Here is a 19,389-nt window from a genome sequence, read left to right as displayed (position 1 = left end):
GATACAAGAAATATTAGAGTGTGTGTACCTATATATATACATATATATATATATATATATATATAGCGTGGTAAAAATGTTAACTATTAAAATTATAATTTTCAGAATAAAATTTGTTATGTCTTTTAACAATAAAATAAAATTTAACTTGTAATTTTTAATTTTATTTTTAAAATTAAAATAACTTTGTATAGTGCTAAATGGAATTTCCAAATTTTACAAAATTCTTTACAAAGAAGTTATGTTTGAAAGTGGAAAATGTTTGCAAGATCGTGTGTCAGATAGTTGCGATATCGCGATAGCGAGAGGAAACAGATAGAACGCATATATTTGAAGCACGTGGCATGCTTATTACACGCGAAATTTTGGCAATGGCAAACGTTGTACAATCCCGCCATCCAATTTGTAGATATTTTTCATGTTTTTTCCTTCAAAATCGTTTGATAGCACCTATAACGAAAACGATGGGAAGCTTATTCTTCCAGCGCCAAACGATGTCGCCGCCACGAAAGTATTCTCAATCAAATTCTAGCGTTGTATATAGCAATCCTTTCGTGTTATTTGCGTCGCATTTATTTAGAGAATGTCTGTTCAGCATCTTATTAATCATTAATAATGCATTTCTCGATGAGTTAACATTTCTGTTTCGCGAAGATATCGGGATATCGCAATTCGCTGTAAATTATCAACTTTGTAACTTATCTTTAAAATACAAGAGTCTTTTAAAAAGTCCACTCGAAATAAGATAAATTTTTATACCATTTATTTGTCTGAGCTTGAAGTTTTCATAGGATAAATTTTCTTCGCGTAGCGCGTAGCAAAAATTCAGGCAAAGTCGACGACGGCCGGAAGTTGCCGCCTGCGCGAAAGAACTCTATCTCTAACTGGGGCGGCTTAAGCTCGTAAACGGTTTCCCGAAGTTACTGGCGTATCGGGCGAGGCGAGAAAAATTATATTCGTCCGCGACGTCAAATTGGAAATAGTCTTGAGCCGTCGACGGCTCCTGCAAACGGGAAAGCGGGATGGGCTTAGACAGGCGCGTCTCTCGAGCACTCGAAGGTTTCGAAAAATCCGACCAAGCGAGGTTATTGCGAAAACGTCGCGAAACTTTTATATGAAAATATCGCCTCTTTCTTATTGGTCGAAATTGAATTTTCGCGTGCAACGACAATCTAGTTGGTCTCACTTCAGTAGATTATTTTAAGCTGTTTGCGCGAAAAGAATAATAAAGAAAGAAATAGTATTAATTAGGTGAAATAATAATAATAATAATAATTTTAATTTTAATATTGTAGGTGATAATCCATAAATCAATTAGTTTTGCTTAACTGATTATTCCAATTTTGCAAAATTAATTATTATTTAAGATCTCTTAAGTAAAGTATACAAAAAAAAATTAATAATAAATGATAACGTATAAAAACTTTATTACATATAAAAAAAGTGTGCATGTAAAAACTTTTTAGCGATATATCTAACGATTTTTTAAAGATATGTATGAACTGCGGAACAATGTATTTGTTAATAGATTCGAGGCTCATTGTCATTTCTTAATTAAAAATCACGCTTTAGTTTATATCGTGCTGATGAACGTCGAGCGTACTTCCGCTTTAAGCATCGTTATAGCACTTGTGCTGAAATGGTACCTGATAGCGAGTACTACGCGGAGTGCATCCATTACCTCCACGCTTGTTTGAAGTGTCTAAATACGTGTGTCTGTATACTAAATGTACCACGTATATACAGATATGCAAATGCAGTTCATGCAACATCTTTTGATGTTTCTTCTTAATATATCATAGAAGTAGGTCATTAATTATTTTCAAATATATTTAAGCATACCTTAAGTGTTTCTGCGCATATAATTTCTCGCATGAATAATTTCGATAAAATTGCTACAAGAATTAAAATTTCCAATTAATGTTTAGTCGATAAATCTTTTATGTGAAAACTATTTATCGACTGTCTGATTTAATAAAAATAATTGTCCTGTTAATTTTATTAATGAAGCTACTGCCGTATAATGATGCTAGATCAATTACTTCTGCTAATCTTAATATATAGTTCTAATTATACTTAGATTTATATAAAAAAAGCATATGAGAGAAAAATTTCACATTAATTATATATTTTTACATAGCTGTGTTTTACATAGTCCATGACAGAATTGCAACAAAATTAATACTTTTATTTTGATCCTCAGCTTTATATCGAACGTTATCAATAATACAGTCCTTACAATTTTTCGGTTATATTTGTTCTTCTCAATTCTTTTATCTCATAGGCAACGGACAGAAATAGAATTAATTCTCTTCTTTTTTTCCTTCTCGGCTGTCATCCCTCAGCCGCAAGTCCCATTCTCCGCCGGATTTCCCGTTCGCACGCCACGCCGTGTCGTAAATTCCATCGAATCCGAACATCGTCGTCGAACTCGCAAAATAGGCGTCATTTCAGCAACGGACCTGCCCGCGAAACTATGAAATAATCTCGTCGTTAATCTCGCGCGTCGTATCGCGCTGCGCACCCCTTGAACCCCGGCCTTTTCTGCCTTTCCCGCTCGAAACAATGGGAGGACGAAAGTTTACGGTCGCACTAGACCGTCGGGAGGATCGTATATTTTCGCCGCAGCGCTCGTAAACTGCGGTCACGCTGCCAGTCGCCACGTCGTAGGCGCATCTTCGAGCGGGGCTGCGTGTTGGTGCGCGGAAGGATTCTGTGGCAGTACGCCACTGTGTCAACGTGTCACTGGATAATTTCAGAGTTACGCAGTTCTCTCTTGTTTCCCGATGTCCTCATCCTTCCTTCGCCTTTTTTTTCCCCGCCTATATAACGGCGGAGAGATTTGTTCTCCGTCGAGTGCGCCGTTTGCGTACGTGTTTATCTAAGTGCATTTTGAATGAAACATGGAGGTCGTCTCGCGCTTACTACTTGCATTTGCGTTCGTCTGCATGTGTGCATTACGTACGATACGGACGGACGTGAAATACTACTGCTCGGTTGTTGCGCTCGTTGTTGCGTCCGTAAGACAACAGAAGCAATGCACGCAAACTGATATAATTTAATAAAATGAAACACAAATCGAGCATATTAATTGTTATTCACCTAGATCGAGTATTTATTTGATTAATTTGCAAACATTAATACTCTACGTGAATAACCATCATTAAAGCCAATTTTTTTTATATTACATCCACGTTGTTTTCTTCCATCACGCGTATTTGTTAAATTTATATATCAATCGTGTTTAGATATAATCATGTTAATAAAGATAAAACAAGTTTTTTTATAACGGTTACTACGTTTCAATGCATTCTCTAATTCTTAAAAACTAGAAAAAGATAAAAAGTAAGATAAACCAAGATTTAAAAAGTTAATTTGCATCGATAGAAATTTGGATATAATTGTTTACTTATTGCATTGAAAGGTTGTCCAAATATGTTCTCCGTAAGCACTTTGAATATATATGTATAAAAAGCTTTACAAAGAGTGCATGTGTATTCCGGATGCGAATTCTGGGGCGGAGAGGGAGGTTTATTGCCTATCCTTTACCCGTTAGTCGAATCGAAATTTGTTTTTGCTCGCGCGTGCAGATCTCAGAATGCACGTCATTCGCGTTAAGAAACCGAGCGCGCGAGAAAAGAAGCGCGCCGCGGGAAGAAATATGCTGGAGGAAAACCGAGATAATGCTTCCAAGAAATAAAAATGTCGGTCGCTCGAACACGCGAATTAGGAACTTCGTAAGGAAAGTGGGATCTGTGGAAGGAAGTAGTCCAGGAAGATTTAGCGCGTGGCAATTTGTGGAACGTTATGTTAGTCTTCTATAGTAATTGTGACTTCACACGAGAGTTTACGAAAATATATTGTCCCGCGAGAGACAGCAATTTCTTATCTCAATTTATCGCCCTTCGGATGAAATACATCAGGAGCAATAAGAAATTATATTAATTTCCTCAGTATAGTGACAAGCGTACATATATTTGCGTGTATTTATTCGCTAAAATAATAGCTTGATAATTTAAGTTTTACAAACGCGGGCGCGACAGGTAAATTAATTTATATTTTATAAATATTTATATTTATATATATATATTATGTTACATTTGTTTTTTATAAATATTATAAATACTTGAGAATCTTGGAGATTTATTAAATATTTGTCCGTTTGAGTAAATATATCTTGCATATGTGGCAGAACGAGCTTTATATCATAACGCAAAAGAATTAACTGTCAGTTCTAACAGAGGAAATTAATATTGACCGTAAATACGAAGAGAATTTCAATACTGCATATCATGTGCTTTCGTCTACTAAGCAGGGTAAAATGGTTCGCTCAATATGACACAGTACGTTCTCGCGAATGTATCGAGCCTTATATCTGCGCTTGTTTGAGATGCACTGAAATGCCAATCGTTAAGTTACAATACAGTGCAACCGGAATAAAATTCATAAATACGGCGGCTCGCATAAAAATAAGCGCGGACGCGTTTAATTATTAACGCGAAGATGCGCCCCGTTAGAATTTATGGCTATCGGGTGTGATATAATTCGTCTGGCGTGACCGGACGTTTTTAGTGGCGATAAAAACCCAGATCGTATACACGCGGGCGATTTCGTTCTCTCGCGATCTTTTAAAAAGAGGCACATATGTCCTCTGACATTTCACTAAGAAAAATATCCCGGGAACAACAATGACGATGGAGGAAAGCTACAATCTTAGTTTACGGCACATTTACGGCGCATGGAGTTTATAATATTACGAAATCTGTGTAAGCGCGAAAAAAAGCCCTCGGGATAAAAAAGCGGGCAGAAGTACAGGGGTTGCGAGGACATTTGCAGAGGTGGCGCCTGTGATAGCTCGCACGACGAGTGGAAACGGACGGTCGTAATCAGACGTGAAAATACTCTAACGTATTTGCCTGAGGAAAACTAGAGTGTGGAAATTGTTCCACGAGTGTGTTGATACGATTCATGCGTTTGCTCTGGAGTTCCCTTATTTAATATTGCATATGACACATGCAAAGAAAGGAAAGAGATTTCGGATTATATACTTTACGTTAAAAAAAAAAAGAATAATACGTGTACATTATTATTTAGTTTTTACGGTGTAACGTTAATACGTATTTGTATCTAATTGTAATGTAAATATGTTTTCTAAACGATTAAAACGTTAAAAAGTTGAAAGTTAATTTTAATATTCCTCTTTCCGATTTCTCCGTACCGGAAGAACCATCGGAAGTGGTAGAGATCGCGATAATGACGACGCGAGACGATTTTCGTGTAATGTACATCATCCTTATTTGCGACGGTGGCTTTTTGTCAATAAATCTGGAGTTATCTGAATCTGTGGCAGGGCTTTACTGCGACGGAGGCATAAAGGGGTAGAGTGTTGGTCATTTGTATAACGCCAGTAGAGTGGGTATGTATATACGGGCATTATCGCCCTAGAAGAGGAATAGGAGGGAGAAGTAGTGATGGAACCAAACTAATATTTACTCTCGATTCTCGAGCAAACCAGGCGAAGATGTTCATATAAACTGCATCAATATTAACTTTCGACTTGTAAATCTCATTGAGGTATGCTCTCGTACTATTTAATGATATATTCGTGCGTACTTATCTTATGTTTGGAACAACAATCTGTGTGATATAGAACGTAATAAAATATATAACAATTATCACTCAATTTTTAATTCCGTAAATTAAATATTAAACACTACGCATGAAATATCGAGCAAATTTGCAATCTATTTCATGTTGTATTTTATACACATATTGTAGTTCTCTTCAATGTAAAGTGGAAGTTTCGAATAAGTATGTCAGGTGATAGCGCGCGGGTAAAAATTATTCGCAAGAGTGTTGAGAGCGTATTGTCATGTGTGTGCGTTGAGATTTGAAAGAGGATACCGCAAGCTTTTGGGGAAGGGCGTTGTTGTTTATGTGAAACGGTCAAGCTCAACGAGTTACGATGTCAGCGGGGTTGTTCTGGGCAGATTTGTCTGATAATTCGATAGCCGTCCGCATTTCAAGCCCCTACTCGCAATCCACCCCGCGTGTTCGCCGTGGATTTACCCTCGCGCCGCACGCAGGTTCATCCAATTAAATTTATCAGATTGCACGCGCGCGAGAGTCAAAAGGGGGATACGCGATGATTGGCGGACGTTTGTCTTTTTGGGGTCACGGCAGAACGTATATAGTTTTTTTCATTCTCAATTGGGACATTGCAGCGGCACGAAGCGGACAATATGGTTGCGTAATATATGTATAGTGGTGGATTGAAAATATTGAAATGAAGAATTTATATTCGCAAAGTTTATGGCTCACTTTAAAGCGAGGCTCTTTTATTTCGCGGACCGTTGCGTGCGAAAAAATAATTCTTTATTTCTAAATTTTGTGCAGCGTTTGACAAATTTATAGAAATATTGCAATTAGGATATACGACGTTAAAAAATTTTGTCACAATGATGGTATAGTGATCGGTTTTGAACAAAACGGTGAAAATAAGTTAGACCGCAAACGACCAGAAGGGCTAAATGCGAAAGTTAAACCTCTAAAAAAAAAAAACAGAAATTAAATCATCCTTTGGTTTACATCAATTCGGTTTTCTTCTTTGTATTAATGCACTTGCCAGCCAGCCAGTTTCTATTACGAACTTTTCTTTCGGATCAATCCCTGTCAACCGCCAATGAGTATCGTTGTTCGGTCTGATGATGATTGATGATGATGGAGAATATACTAACTGTTCCGAAGGTATACTAAGCAGAGAACGATCCGTATATAGCCCGGCAGCCCCATTTGAATGATGTTTATTCGAGAACTTCGAAGACTTATGCAACACGTGTTCAGTCAGCAAACGGAAAGATCAAAACGCTGGAAAGCCATAAATGTTAGAATAAAAGTAATAACTTTTCCATGATTTTTAGACTATTAACACTAATAAGGATCATATTAATTAAGTAGAAAAAAATTTCTCAATTTTAGTATTGGAAATTTAATTATGAATTGAAAGCGTGATTGTTTTACACGACATGTGGGAATTTCGCTAGATATCGAAAGATACAAGAATTTACGCGTGACTGAAATAAAAGATGTTAATAATATAATAATAATAATAATAAAGTTTTTATATCGTATACTCAAGCTAGCTCCACTAGATTATATTATCATAATTGTAAAATAATGCTTGCGGTTATCCCGTACAATTTGCGTGAATAATGTGCCCTTTATAATCTCCTAAAATCGAAATCGTTTGAAAGTTTGGCTTTCGCGCGACCCCTGTAGTACGTGTCACTATTTTACGTGACATGCATATTTGAAATAAATTCGATGGGTTGTGAGAGAGAGAAATGTGTGTGAATCGAATTTATTCTACTGCCACTCGCACACGTGAAGCAAATAGATGCGAGAACGTGAATCAAACTTAAGGAATATTGGTTCTTTCTTCATAACTTGCGCGTCTTCTTGCGAGTTGCATTGCAATTAGATTTTAAGTTTCAGTTTTGGAATCTAGTATGTACACGTAAATATATTGTATATATTGCATTATTATATAAAACCAACAAATATAAAATATACTCAGCAATATGCGAAGAAAAAATAAAATAAAATATATGTAAAAGGAATTTCGTAAAAAATAACAAAAAAGATTTATTTATTTAGAAATATAGTAAATTTAACCATATTTCGAATCCATGGTTAAAATGTAGTAAAGCATATCGAGAGAACTCTGAAAATGTACTATGAAAATGTATAATATACAAGCAGATACGGGTGCTCATGTATGATAAAAACGCAAAAGTCCCTAATCCAATTCATCAAAACAAGTTTTTACAAGTACTCAAAACAATCTCTTTTATTACAAACTCAATCAATCCTCCAGGTATAAACCAATAAAAACGCGTTATCGATTAAACATGAACCAGTTTTGTTTTGTTTTTTCCTCTTTTTTTAACTACATGATATCCTTTGTCGAAAGTTTTGGAAATAAAATTGTTAGTGAGCGAGCGCGCTCGCTCTTTAGATAAAATACACGTCGTTCGCTGCACATGTGTAATGTCTTTTATCACTATAAAGGCGAGCGTATATTGTCGTGAAAGTATGCTAGCTTATTCTTCATAGTACATGACGAACTGGGTGGCGAAGGAGGCGGGGGGAGAATTCTATGGAGGTACAAACGAGCATATACAATGAGGCAGAGTGCATAGCTATGTTCTATAAGATATTCCGCCGAAATGTCGAAGAGCGTATTATGCTTAAGAAATGAGCTGAGTTTGCTCGCTCGGCGCCGCCAGTTCGCTATACTTGCCAGTTATAACGCGCATTTGGATTCTGGTATTCTGTAAGTAGTACATCTAGCATAGTCGCTCGCAGCAGATTCACGAGCTGCGCTCTCGTGGGAGACGTCGGTGAACGCTGGTTTCCTGTCCAAAATCCGCATATAAGTTTCACGGGAGGTATTATAGAACACGTTTTGCGCGCTTCTTTGTGACGCGCTGCACATGCTGCACTACACGCGTGATTAAGTTTGCCAACGCGTTACGAAGATATAGACCTCTTTTAATCCGCGCGTATATTAATAATTCCGTACAATCTTTTGCACATAAGAATAAGATTAGCACATAAAAAAGAATATTCTTGATTTTGAAATATCTTTAAATTTTAAAATAAAATTATATTGTGTTAAATGAAGAAAACTTGCTTTAATGAAACCAAGAAAACAAAGTTGAAATAAAAAGTTAAAATTCTTATATAAGTTATTCTTATATAAGAAGATTACTTATAGATTGTTGCGTATATTCGAGTATGTAAGTTTTCATATTTAACACTACTTTTTTTCTGTACATTTTTAATGATTTTTTCATAAATTTAATCTTTAATTATCATTCTTAATTGTCATACTTCCTATAAAACAAAATGAGAAAAAATGTTTGAAACATATCGTGCGTGCACTCTCCTCTTTATCCTAACAATTTAACGCATATACACTAACACACGGCATTGGAGTAATAAAGCGCAACACAAATAACAATTACTTTTATTAACGTAACTTTTATAAGACTATTGAGAAATATGTTAAACATCAGCGTTAAGAATCATGATCGTCATCATCAGATCGTTATTCTCTTTTCAGCGTCAGCACACGTACGTGTAACATCCACCGAAGATGCGCAGCGGCATGCAAACGATGCCAGTAATGATTTGATGGAAGATATGCCCGTTTTCGAGCCGACAGCAGCAAACGTCAGTGCATTTGTAGGGCAAACCGCATATCTGCCGTGCCGCGTGCGAAATTTGGGCGACAAAGTGGTAAGTCTCTTCTTCTGATTTTGCTATCACTATTTACTGTAAACGCCAGGCAAGAGAATTCTTTCCATCGATTTAATTAAGTTGTACATAATGTATTTCGTATTCTAATCTAAAACTTGCTTGTAATATTATAATTAAGCTGAAATCTTTGATACAAAGATAGATGATATATTTACCCTAGCTGTTGTTATGCAGATAGAATCATGAAGCTATATTTGAAATGCGAATTTCGTTTATTGCTTTACTCAGAATATAAATCATCCTTGAACAATTAACAAAGGTCGTACGTATAGGTACGTATGTATATCGTTATTAATTGCAAACAAGCACTGACTGGCCCGACGGCAATTAATCTGAAAATTTACCGGAGACGGCTTCGATTCAAACAGGTTGCTTCCAGCGGCCTTATCTGCACAAGGTATAGCCTACGTAATTAATACAGCGGCATGACAAATTGTCGCTTCCGTGTAATAGCGGGTCGCCAATAAATATCGCGGCCGCGATTAGAGCGCGTTCTCCACACGTAAGCATATAAATGCCGGGCGGGGGAGGGGTGTCGTAGCGCGTAGGAAATGGCGTGTCTGCGACGATATATCATGGAGGAGCCACGCGGGGACACAGACGTCGGGGTGTTTCCTTCGAAGGCGAAATCTCCCCGATGCGTATCTCGCGGCGTTGACTAAGCGTGGCACAGATTTAACAAAGACGTATGGTCGCCTTAGCGTAGCTTTTCCGCAGCAACGCGAGCCTTGCCTCTCTCAGATCTCACCGCGTTCCAGCCATTTATTGTATCGTCAAAGTTTTCAGTGCTTTATGTGAATTTACACAATGGACCGAATTACGATGATATCCGAACTCATTGGACTTTATGGATATGGAGCACTTACGCGAACTATGAAGAATGGTGCAGGTTTTATTTCTCAATCGTTTTCGGCGCGAGCTATAACATTGAAATAAAAAAAGACATATTCACTTTTTTATGTAGCTCCTAAACCGTAATCGAGGTAAAAAGTAAGCGAAAAGTTGCAAATTATCGCTGCGTGGGAAGAATGTAAAAGGAAAGGGGGAAATTTCTAAAGCGTTTACATCGGAGTACGAACGCTTTATAACTTACCTACCTAAATTCTTTGCTCTGCGGAACACGCGCAAATAGAATCTTTCAAAAATTCTTGCGTTCGCTGCGCGAGAGAGAGAGAGAGAGAGGGAGAGAGAGAACTGCGGCAGTTTGACTGCCAGAAAACTGGGAAGATGGTTTCGCGGTAACAAGGGAGGCAAAAGGAAGGTCGATGAAACGATCGAAGCGTGCGAATTTGCGGAGTGCTCGACTGCGATTCACGTTAGGTGGACGCTGTAATCGTTCTTTGCGGAAGAATGCGGAATCGTCGGGGCTTGGCCGACGGCCGCGCATTCAGTATTTGTCGGTCGGTTACACTTCGTTCGCGGACACTCGTTAGACTAAAGGCACTTGGCACCAATCGGGAATCATTCCTACGAAGCGAATGTCATACGGTTCGCACTATGCATTTTTCTCCGGAAACGCAATTTTTCGACACACCCATCCAATTTTCGCGACCCACTTTTCCGCTTTTCCGAATTTTCTCTCTCTCGCTTGGGACAGGCTTCTTTGTACTCCTATATACGGGCTTTATTGTTATCGAGCGAAAGGGCGGTAAACGTATGCAACTGGTGGATGGATGCGGTTTTTCCAGCGGGGCTTCGCCCACCTTTTTCGCCCGGAGAAAGAAACATTCAGAATTGATGAGTGTAATTGTCTGTCGACTGACGCTTTTACGACGTTTGATAAAATTGACGTTGAAACAAATGATCCGAGCGACTTTCTCTCTTTATCAAGCATACAAGGGTTCTGTCAATTTGAAAGCTGCTGGCAAAGAAATATATATGCGTGTCCTAACTGATATCTGGCCTAAAGTTATTTTTATTAGTTTATTTCAGCTATACTTGTCAGTAGTTATTGTAATATATAAATATTTCGTTACTTACGTTTTATATATATTATGCATATAATACATCATTTTTTCTATATCTTAATTTATTAAACATTTTCTTATTAACTCTTATCGCTTTGTTAGATTCTATATTAATTATGCATGCATAAAATTATGATGAAATATTTTGTTTTTCATACACCTATATATTCCTATATTCCACTATTAATCGTTTTTTTTTTCAAGATAAATACCACAAATTACGATTTTCAGTAAATATTCCTTTTATTTAGATTATTATTCTCTTTTTTCGTGCGCGTGTAACTAATAACAAAAAACCGCGTCCACTTTGGCGAAAAAAGTTTCATTTTACCGTTGCCGTCCAGCTGTAAAAATTTAAACTGAAGATTGATCGTACAGTCAAACGTGGTTCAATGTGCAATATTTCGAAAACGTACTTGTATCTAACAGAGATTTTATTGGAAACGGACGAATATATAGATTTCTTTAATAGCTGGGGATACAGAATTGCTCGACGCGCATTTTCTCGGGGGCACGGCCGGATGCATTTTTAGTTCACGTTCACCAGATTTATCCAATCTTTTCCACATTTTTCTTCCTTCCACTTATCTGTTTTCTTTTTTCCCCTACGCGATCCACCTTTAATTAAATATCGATCTACCTGCGGCGAGACGGTCAGCGGAGACGGGCCGATTACGGACAAGTTTTCTCGAATTTAAGTCGGAAAATCAAATGAAGTTTGAAAAGAAAATAATTGCGAGGGATTAGTCGCATTTATTTTAGTAAAACTCGAATTGCTCCCTAAACGGAAAAAGGGACTTTAACGAAATTTATGAGATCTCCTCATTACGGTCTAATTACCAGTTAACACTCTTGAAAACTTATGAACGAAGAAACTGATTGTTTGAACGTCATTATTTTCTAGATCTCATTAGTTAAAGTGCAAATGCTTAAAAATGAGCATTTGAGAAAGAAAACGAGAGAAGAAATGTCAATTGCTACTTATCGGATAGCATTTTTTCTCTATTCGTTCTCTAAATTAAATCATTGATGAATCTATTCTTAAATAATAATTTAGTTCTAAAATCAAATATAATCAAATAATTATATCTTAGAAATATTGCAGCGTAATAATCTAAGTCATTAAAAGTTTTGAATATCTCATTATTTATTTTACTAGTTTGCATTAAGTACTGCATAATAATATCGGTTATAAACTTTTATCTATCTGTACTATAACGATATTCCTATCAATTTAGTCATCGACTACAATTTAGTCATCGACTACACATTTTTATAAAATTGATTATCGAAGTAATGCTTGAAAGCGGATAGTTTAACACTAGCTTAAATGCTTATTTTTGAAACTTTGTTCTCGGTCGTCGATAACACTTAATTGATCGATATTTAATTAAAAGATTGAATTATTGAGGAAAAGCTGCAGCACTATGGAAGAAGAATTGTTAAATTCGTAATAATATATCAAATTATACTCAATTTGAGTTGTTTAAAGTACAAGCTCGCGCAGAAGCCTGGGTTCAAGAATCGTGAAATATGAAACGACACATTAACCGGGGTTTTGACGAAAAGGGATTGTGCGTATTTCTGACATAAATTCGCATCACAAATAAATCAAAATAACGTTCCAAACATTAGTATCATTGTTGTATATCGAACAAGAAATAGGCTGTATAAATTATAATGAGACAGAATAATCATTAGTAGAATAATCTTTTCTTGAGAAGAACATGTAAATGCCTTTCCGTTCAAATTAATACTGTTCTTTTACAAAGAATAATTATTATCATCGATCTGTGATACTTCGTGTTTATCTTGATGTAATTAAGATTAATCCAAGCTCAATCTGCTTCAAAAAAGGATCGTTCGCATAAACACATACAGTCATATAATACGTGTAAATATTATCACAAGTTATAAGAATAATCAAAATGAATTCATGAGTCAATCTGATAATAAACAACAAATAAATGTGTGGATCAAGCCACATTATCTTAAGCAAACATTTATTTTTGAGAGAACTGCTAGTATTCTAACGAATAAGAAATGAAACAATATATACAGGCCACTATATATCAAAAGTGCAAAACCATTAGTTTCATCGAATATCACTTTGATCCATTCCTTCTAGCAATAGAATAGAATATAAGTAATCAGTAATCTAATAGAATAGAATCCGCTGCATAAAGAATATAATCCGCAATATGAGAGAATAGAATCCGCTGCATAAAGAATATAATCCGTAACGTAAAGAATAAAAATTCCGCAAGTATAATTGAATATAATTCGCAAGGTAATTGAATGTAATTCGCAAGGTAATTGAATGTAGTACGCAAGTAATTGAATATTAGACGCAAGTAATTGAATATTAGACGCAATTGATTGAATATGAGACGCAAGTATTGTTTGTCAAAACGTAATGGATTTATCATCAAATCGAATATAAATGTAAGACGTAAATTAACATCACGCTCACAAATATCGCAATGAATTTGCTCGAAATATTACTGGCGACGGTTTGAATTTATTCGAAGGAAAATATTTGACTTACGTTAATCTGGTTGCAACCACGATAAAAAAATAATGGTAAAATTACACTGAGCTCAGTTTAAGAATAAAACCGCGTGTATTTACAGTCCGTTTCGTTCTAAAGTGAAGAAAGTATTCTTCACATCGGAATAATAACACCGTTTGCATCTACGTTACGATCAAAAGTGAAGGGGAAAGTATTCTTCGCATCGAATTAAGATCGCTTATACAATCCGAGGCTTTTAGCGTATAGATGTTCATCAAATGTATGTCAATGTAGCTATCCGTTTGCCGAGAATAATAATGTAAACTGATTTCCTTGCTTACGATTAACCGTAACAAAATACGTCTCTCGTATAGAGACTTCGGAATGGCGAAAGGCCCAAACTGTTTCTTTACAAAAAAGATGCGTACTGAACGACCGCTAGCTCTCGAATGCCCGGATCGCCGGGCTGCACGCACGCATGATGTAAATATAATATAATATAATATATAATATAATATAATATAATATATATATAATTATATTTTTACATCATGCACGCACGCACGTTCACGTTTTCGCAAGCGCTGTCTCACTCCGTCGTGGCGTGATCCGTCTTTGGGGCGCAACGCGGCCCGCGCTGTTCGCGCGCATAACTGACAACGAACTAGTTCCATTGCTTCTTTTGCCATCTATGACAGCTTTACCGTACTACTCCTAATACCGCGATTATCCGATTAGATAACACACACAACACAATCTCTTTTTCGGTTTTAACTATCTTTTAAGGAGGTTCGATGGCTACAACAAAATGCAGAGGGATTTATGAAATTTTAATATGTTGTTCTGGAATGCAAAATAGAATTATGTGAATTTTTTAGGAATTTTTTACCGTTCCGTTTTGAAAAAAATCTACTCCAAAAACTTAAAAAGTACAATTTTTGGATTAAATTTTTTCAAAACGGGACGGTAAAAAATTCCCAAAAAGTTCACATAATTCTATTTTGCATTCCAAAACAACATATTAAAATTTCATGAAACTGGCTGCATTTTTAACATAGGTTTTTATGGGAAATGGTATATTGCATATACCTTCAGAATGAAATAAGTGCAAGAAAAAATGCAAATAATAAGGATAAAGAAAAATATGCACATGTACCTTAATAATTTACAAATAAATGAGCGAAAGAAAGGAGAAGGTTACCGCACATTTCGTAGAAAAAATAATTATTAAAGCATAAATTGCTTGATATTTCGTCTGCTAGACTGCCACGGTCGTGAACGACGTGAACAGCAGCACGCATTATACGCACGCGGCGACCAATCAGAGCAATCCCCTTCATTACCACTACTTCAAACGCTATGTGCGCTGTTTCCAGAACCCCCGCGTCCCACTACTCCCTCCGATGAAGCCATCGAACCTCCTTAAACATGAGTCATTTTCAACATTCTTATTAGTCGCTCCACTGCTCCTATTCAATTTGTTGTTATTTTAACTAAACAATGAACTTAAAATAATATTAGTTTGCGTTAAAGTAATAAATTTCCGACGCAGATAGTTAAAAGTAACAAAAAGTTATTTAACTCAAGGTATTGGTTTATATTTTATCTTTTAATATTTAACAGTGTAGCGATGGTGAGATTTGTTGTCCTGACGCACGTATGCTTTAAATGCAACAAAATATGTATAGGCTGATAGTAAAGTCTATGTAAAGAGTCAATGTATATCTATTCCCTCCGCAAGAATATCGGGACTTAATTCCCATCGAAATATCAGTTTACGATTCTTTCGGACGGGAACGTCGGAAGATTTGAGATGCGAACGTAAGTTAAGTTAGCAGCGAACAACTATAGCTGTGCTATATTGTATTCCTATTCTATAATTTATTTTTCGAGAATCATACTCTTTATTCATCCCAGCGAAGATGAGTTATGAAAGCTACGATTCTACGATTCTTCCGCACGAGGAGAATCCAAGGAACGTCTAGATAAGATAATGCAACGTAAAGTGCTGCCCAAATGCAATAAACGTTCGCTTTGTGCCACCGCCATGCTTAGGCATTACCCTATTTCCCATTATATTTCCTATTAAGAGTCGGGGGACGATCATTTCGAAGGATAAATCAACTTTCTTGCTACTAAAGTTCCGTTTTCCGATAATACGACTTTAAGCGAGAAAATATGCTTTTCAAAACGTGATCACAGGGAACGAATTTTATTGTAATCGAAAGATCTTTTCGTAATAAAGTATAAAAATAAACTTAAACGCATAATAAAAAGCAAATTTTGTATAATAACGCGCGCGCGTGTCAGTTTGCTTTAGATATATTTTTTACTTATTCTGGAATATTACGTTTTTTTTTCATATTAAACTTTCAATTATCGTATATTTAATTACTGAGATTTATGATAATTAATACGTCAGTTGCGAGAAACGGTTGGAAGATATTTCATATTTTATGAATTGTAATTGATTCAATAATTATTATACACATGAAATTTCCTTCTCTTACGTTTCGTCACAATTAATATAAAATATTTGTTTGATCATATATTAAACACATATTACAAGTTGGATTAACTCGTTAGTTTTTTCAAACATCAATGCTTTATAACAGAAAAAATTGTCTTTGTACTTGCGCTGTTTATAAAATTAGTTCAACTTATACATATATTTTTGATATTTTTGTCGTGTGTTTTTTTATGACAAATCGAACAATAATGAAAAAGACTTAAAAGCCAAACAAAGTTCATAAAATTTATATGTGATAATTGCTTCCATCATCCAATGAGGAGATGTTTAGGGCGCATGTGATCATCTGGACTTGAAACGTTTTGAACATTACCTGCCAGAAATTGTCTGAATTAATGGTTCCAATGCTAATGTCCGCCATCAGCATAAAGTCAGACATGTCGGAATCCCGGTATAGATTCACCTGAAAGTGTCCCGTAACTCGTTCACTTTCTCGGCGGCTCAAATATTCGTGACACGATAGATGACCAGAAGGGGCGGATTTCTCGGTATTTACGCTACGTTCATAAAGTTCGACAAGCTTATCTTGTATCCGCGTTTTGCTATTGCGTTATGCTTAATGTCTGCGCAAATTTGCGCAACGAGATAATACAACACTAAATTGTAAGAAGCTCTTTTTTATCGAATCTCTTACTACTTTAAACTTTGTGTTCCTTACCAAAATGCAATTTCCTCTTCGATGAATAATACTAATAAAGGCTTTTATAGTTGACTCGTTATAAATATATAAATTTAAAAACTGCAAATAAAAAGTAATTATTTGAACAGACAATGCAATATTTTCGTTAACCTCTAACGTTATTATGTTTCCGTGATGTAACGCAACGTGAAATTTTCTGTAAAATCGTGATTTGTTAACCTCGCGCTCACGTCAAACGTCGCGTAGCATGATGGATCGTGGCGAAAAAACGCGGACCCGTTCCTGGAAGATCGATTTTCTGCTGGGTGTAAGGCTCGAATCCTCGGGGCAGCATTTCCACAGCATAAATTGGACAAGCGCGAATTTTGGACGTGCATTATTCATGGATTCCCGAGATAAGGGAACGCGATCGGTTCGAAAAACCGGGCGCGACGTGTGTATGTCTGCGAATATAAGGGAAAAAGACAAAAGCGGCTGGCATGCGGTGGTTATCTCATTCCATTCTGATTAAGTTATATCTTTTGAACGGTATCATTGTCGAGGCAGATCATTTTTGACGCTGTGTGTACGGAGAGAGTAATAGATGTCTCTTTTAAAAAACGAACTTTTTTATAATGCAGTTTTCTGAGTATTTGACAGCTTCTAGAATATTTATGAGATAGTCCAACCTGTTAAGAGACTCCTGTATGTTGCCAAAATATAAATGGCACAATGATTTAGCAACGTCGGACTGAACAAACCATTTGCATTGCTACTCAATTAGTGACGATTACTATAGAGGAAATTTGTAAAATGGGCGATGGTAGGTATATATCTGAGTGTTATCGACCGTAAATTAGTGCAAAGCGTATATGGATGCCATTATGCAGAAGTGCAATAAATGCACATTTGCGCGAGATATCGTTTATCGTTTCCCCTGAGATTATTATAAAATAAAATTGAAAATGTTTCGGCGTTTTCATGAAGCATCACGTGCTTGAATAATTGCTCGTATTCCCTCGGAACTGTATCAACAGAGGCTGTTGCGCGAGCTTGATGTATTGCTTGATGTGTTTACAGTTTATGCGCCGCGGATACATATGAAGGCTTTTTTTTCGTAGTACGACAACTATATTAATAACAGTCGCGTATCAGCATAATTCGAGGTCACAATGAGCTCGAGTAAAATATACGATACATCGAAAATAACGCTGATATCATAATTGCAGCAAGAGGTTGCTGCAACTCGGTTGCCGCGTTCGATAACAAGATACAAAAGTAATATATGATTGATAGTCAAACTATCATCAAATTGATGAGATTTACGCGCGGATGGACGTAATTGTTGAAATAGCAAATTTTCTGCTAGGTGTGTGTACAGTCCCTGGCCATATTATTAGACGCACCTTAATTCACGGACTTTTCAGCACTATCATTGTTATAATTTATCGAGAAGCTATTGTTCTGTAGAAGATAGACATTTGTTTATGACGTATTTGAAAATGTGTGGGAACAGGTGAAGAGAGAAGTAGCAAATAAAGTGATTACCTGCTGCACCAAAAACTTAGCTGATTGATAAAATTATTTATGGCTGGAATTATAACATTCACAGATGCAGGGGGCAGTACGCGAACATGCATCAATAGTATCTATGCCAAGGCGAAACACAACTATAATAACTGCCAAAGGCGACTCGACTAAATATTAAAAATATGTGTTTTTTAACTAAATAATTGACAAAAATAAATAAATACATGATTATTATTATCAAATTTGTGTTTTATTATATACTATTATTCAAATATATTAAGAGTTCTTTTTAAGCATGTAAATATAAAATTATAGTAACTTTTTTCTTCTCCGAAACTGAATTCCATTAAAAAATTAAAGTGCGTCTAATAATATGGCCAGGGATTGTATTATAATTTTTATTCTATGTACAATTGTTAAAAATATTTTTAAATTGTTTGATATATATATATATATATATACATATAAAATAATTATACTGCATTATATCGGAACTATTAACTATACTATTTACTAATATTAATTTTGAACATTATCATCTCATCGACGATAGTTGCCGCGGACCGATAGAAAAAGAAAGCGTAACAATTGCCCGACAACATGTCCATTATACCGCGCTGCATCTGAATAGCTAATTCTTAAGTACTCTTAAAAAATTCAGCGAGGATTTTAATTACGAGCAGTCTTTCAAGCGTTCAAAAGAAAGGGAGCTTTTTTCATTAAGATTACAGTGAACTGTCAGGGCGTTTTCTAAACAAATGTTCCCTTTTCCATTGTGTCGTTCTGGCGGAGAAAAGAAAAAGGAGAAAGAGGCGCGAGAGGGTGAAAAACGCAGGAGAGAGAGAGAGAGAGGGGGGAAGTGAAGCAAGTGTAGGTGGGTGCCGGGTGGCATGGATGGAATGTTGCC

The 19,389-nt window shown here is 36.0% G+C and overlaps 1 protein-coding gene across 4 annotated transcripts in view; it reads left to right on the top strand.

Annotated features, from left to right (window-relative positions):
- The window catches only part of LOC143904446 (zwei Ig domain protein zig-8), a 125,474-nt gene that overhangs the window by 35,640 nt on the left and 70,445 nt on the right, over positions 1 to 19,389 (top strand). For all 4 annotated transcript variants that reach the window (XM_077419147.1, XM_077419146.1, XM_077419145.1 and 1 more), the window contains one exon: positions 9,128 to 9,303. In XM_077419147.1, the coding sequence (XP_077275273.1) occupies positions 9,128 to 9,303 (176 nt within the window). The remainder of the gene's footprint in view (positions 1 to 9,127; positions 9,304 to 19,389) is intronic.

This window comes from Temnothorax americanus, unplaced genomic scaffold (genome assembly GCF_048541705.1).
Source record: "Temnothorax americanus isolate GAGA-0224 unplaced genomic scaffold, ASM4854170v1 Scaffold52, whole genome shotgun sequence".
Classification (NCBI taxonomy): Eukaryota; Metazoa; Arthropoda; class Insecta; order Hymenoptera; family Formicidae; genus Temnothorax; species Temnothorax americanus.
The sequence above is the reverse complement of the archived record's forward strand: the minus strand, read 5'-3'. Positions and strand labels throughout refer to the sequence as shown.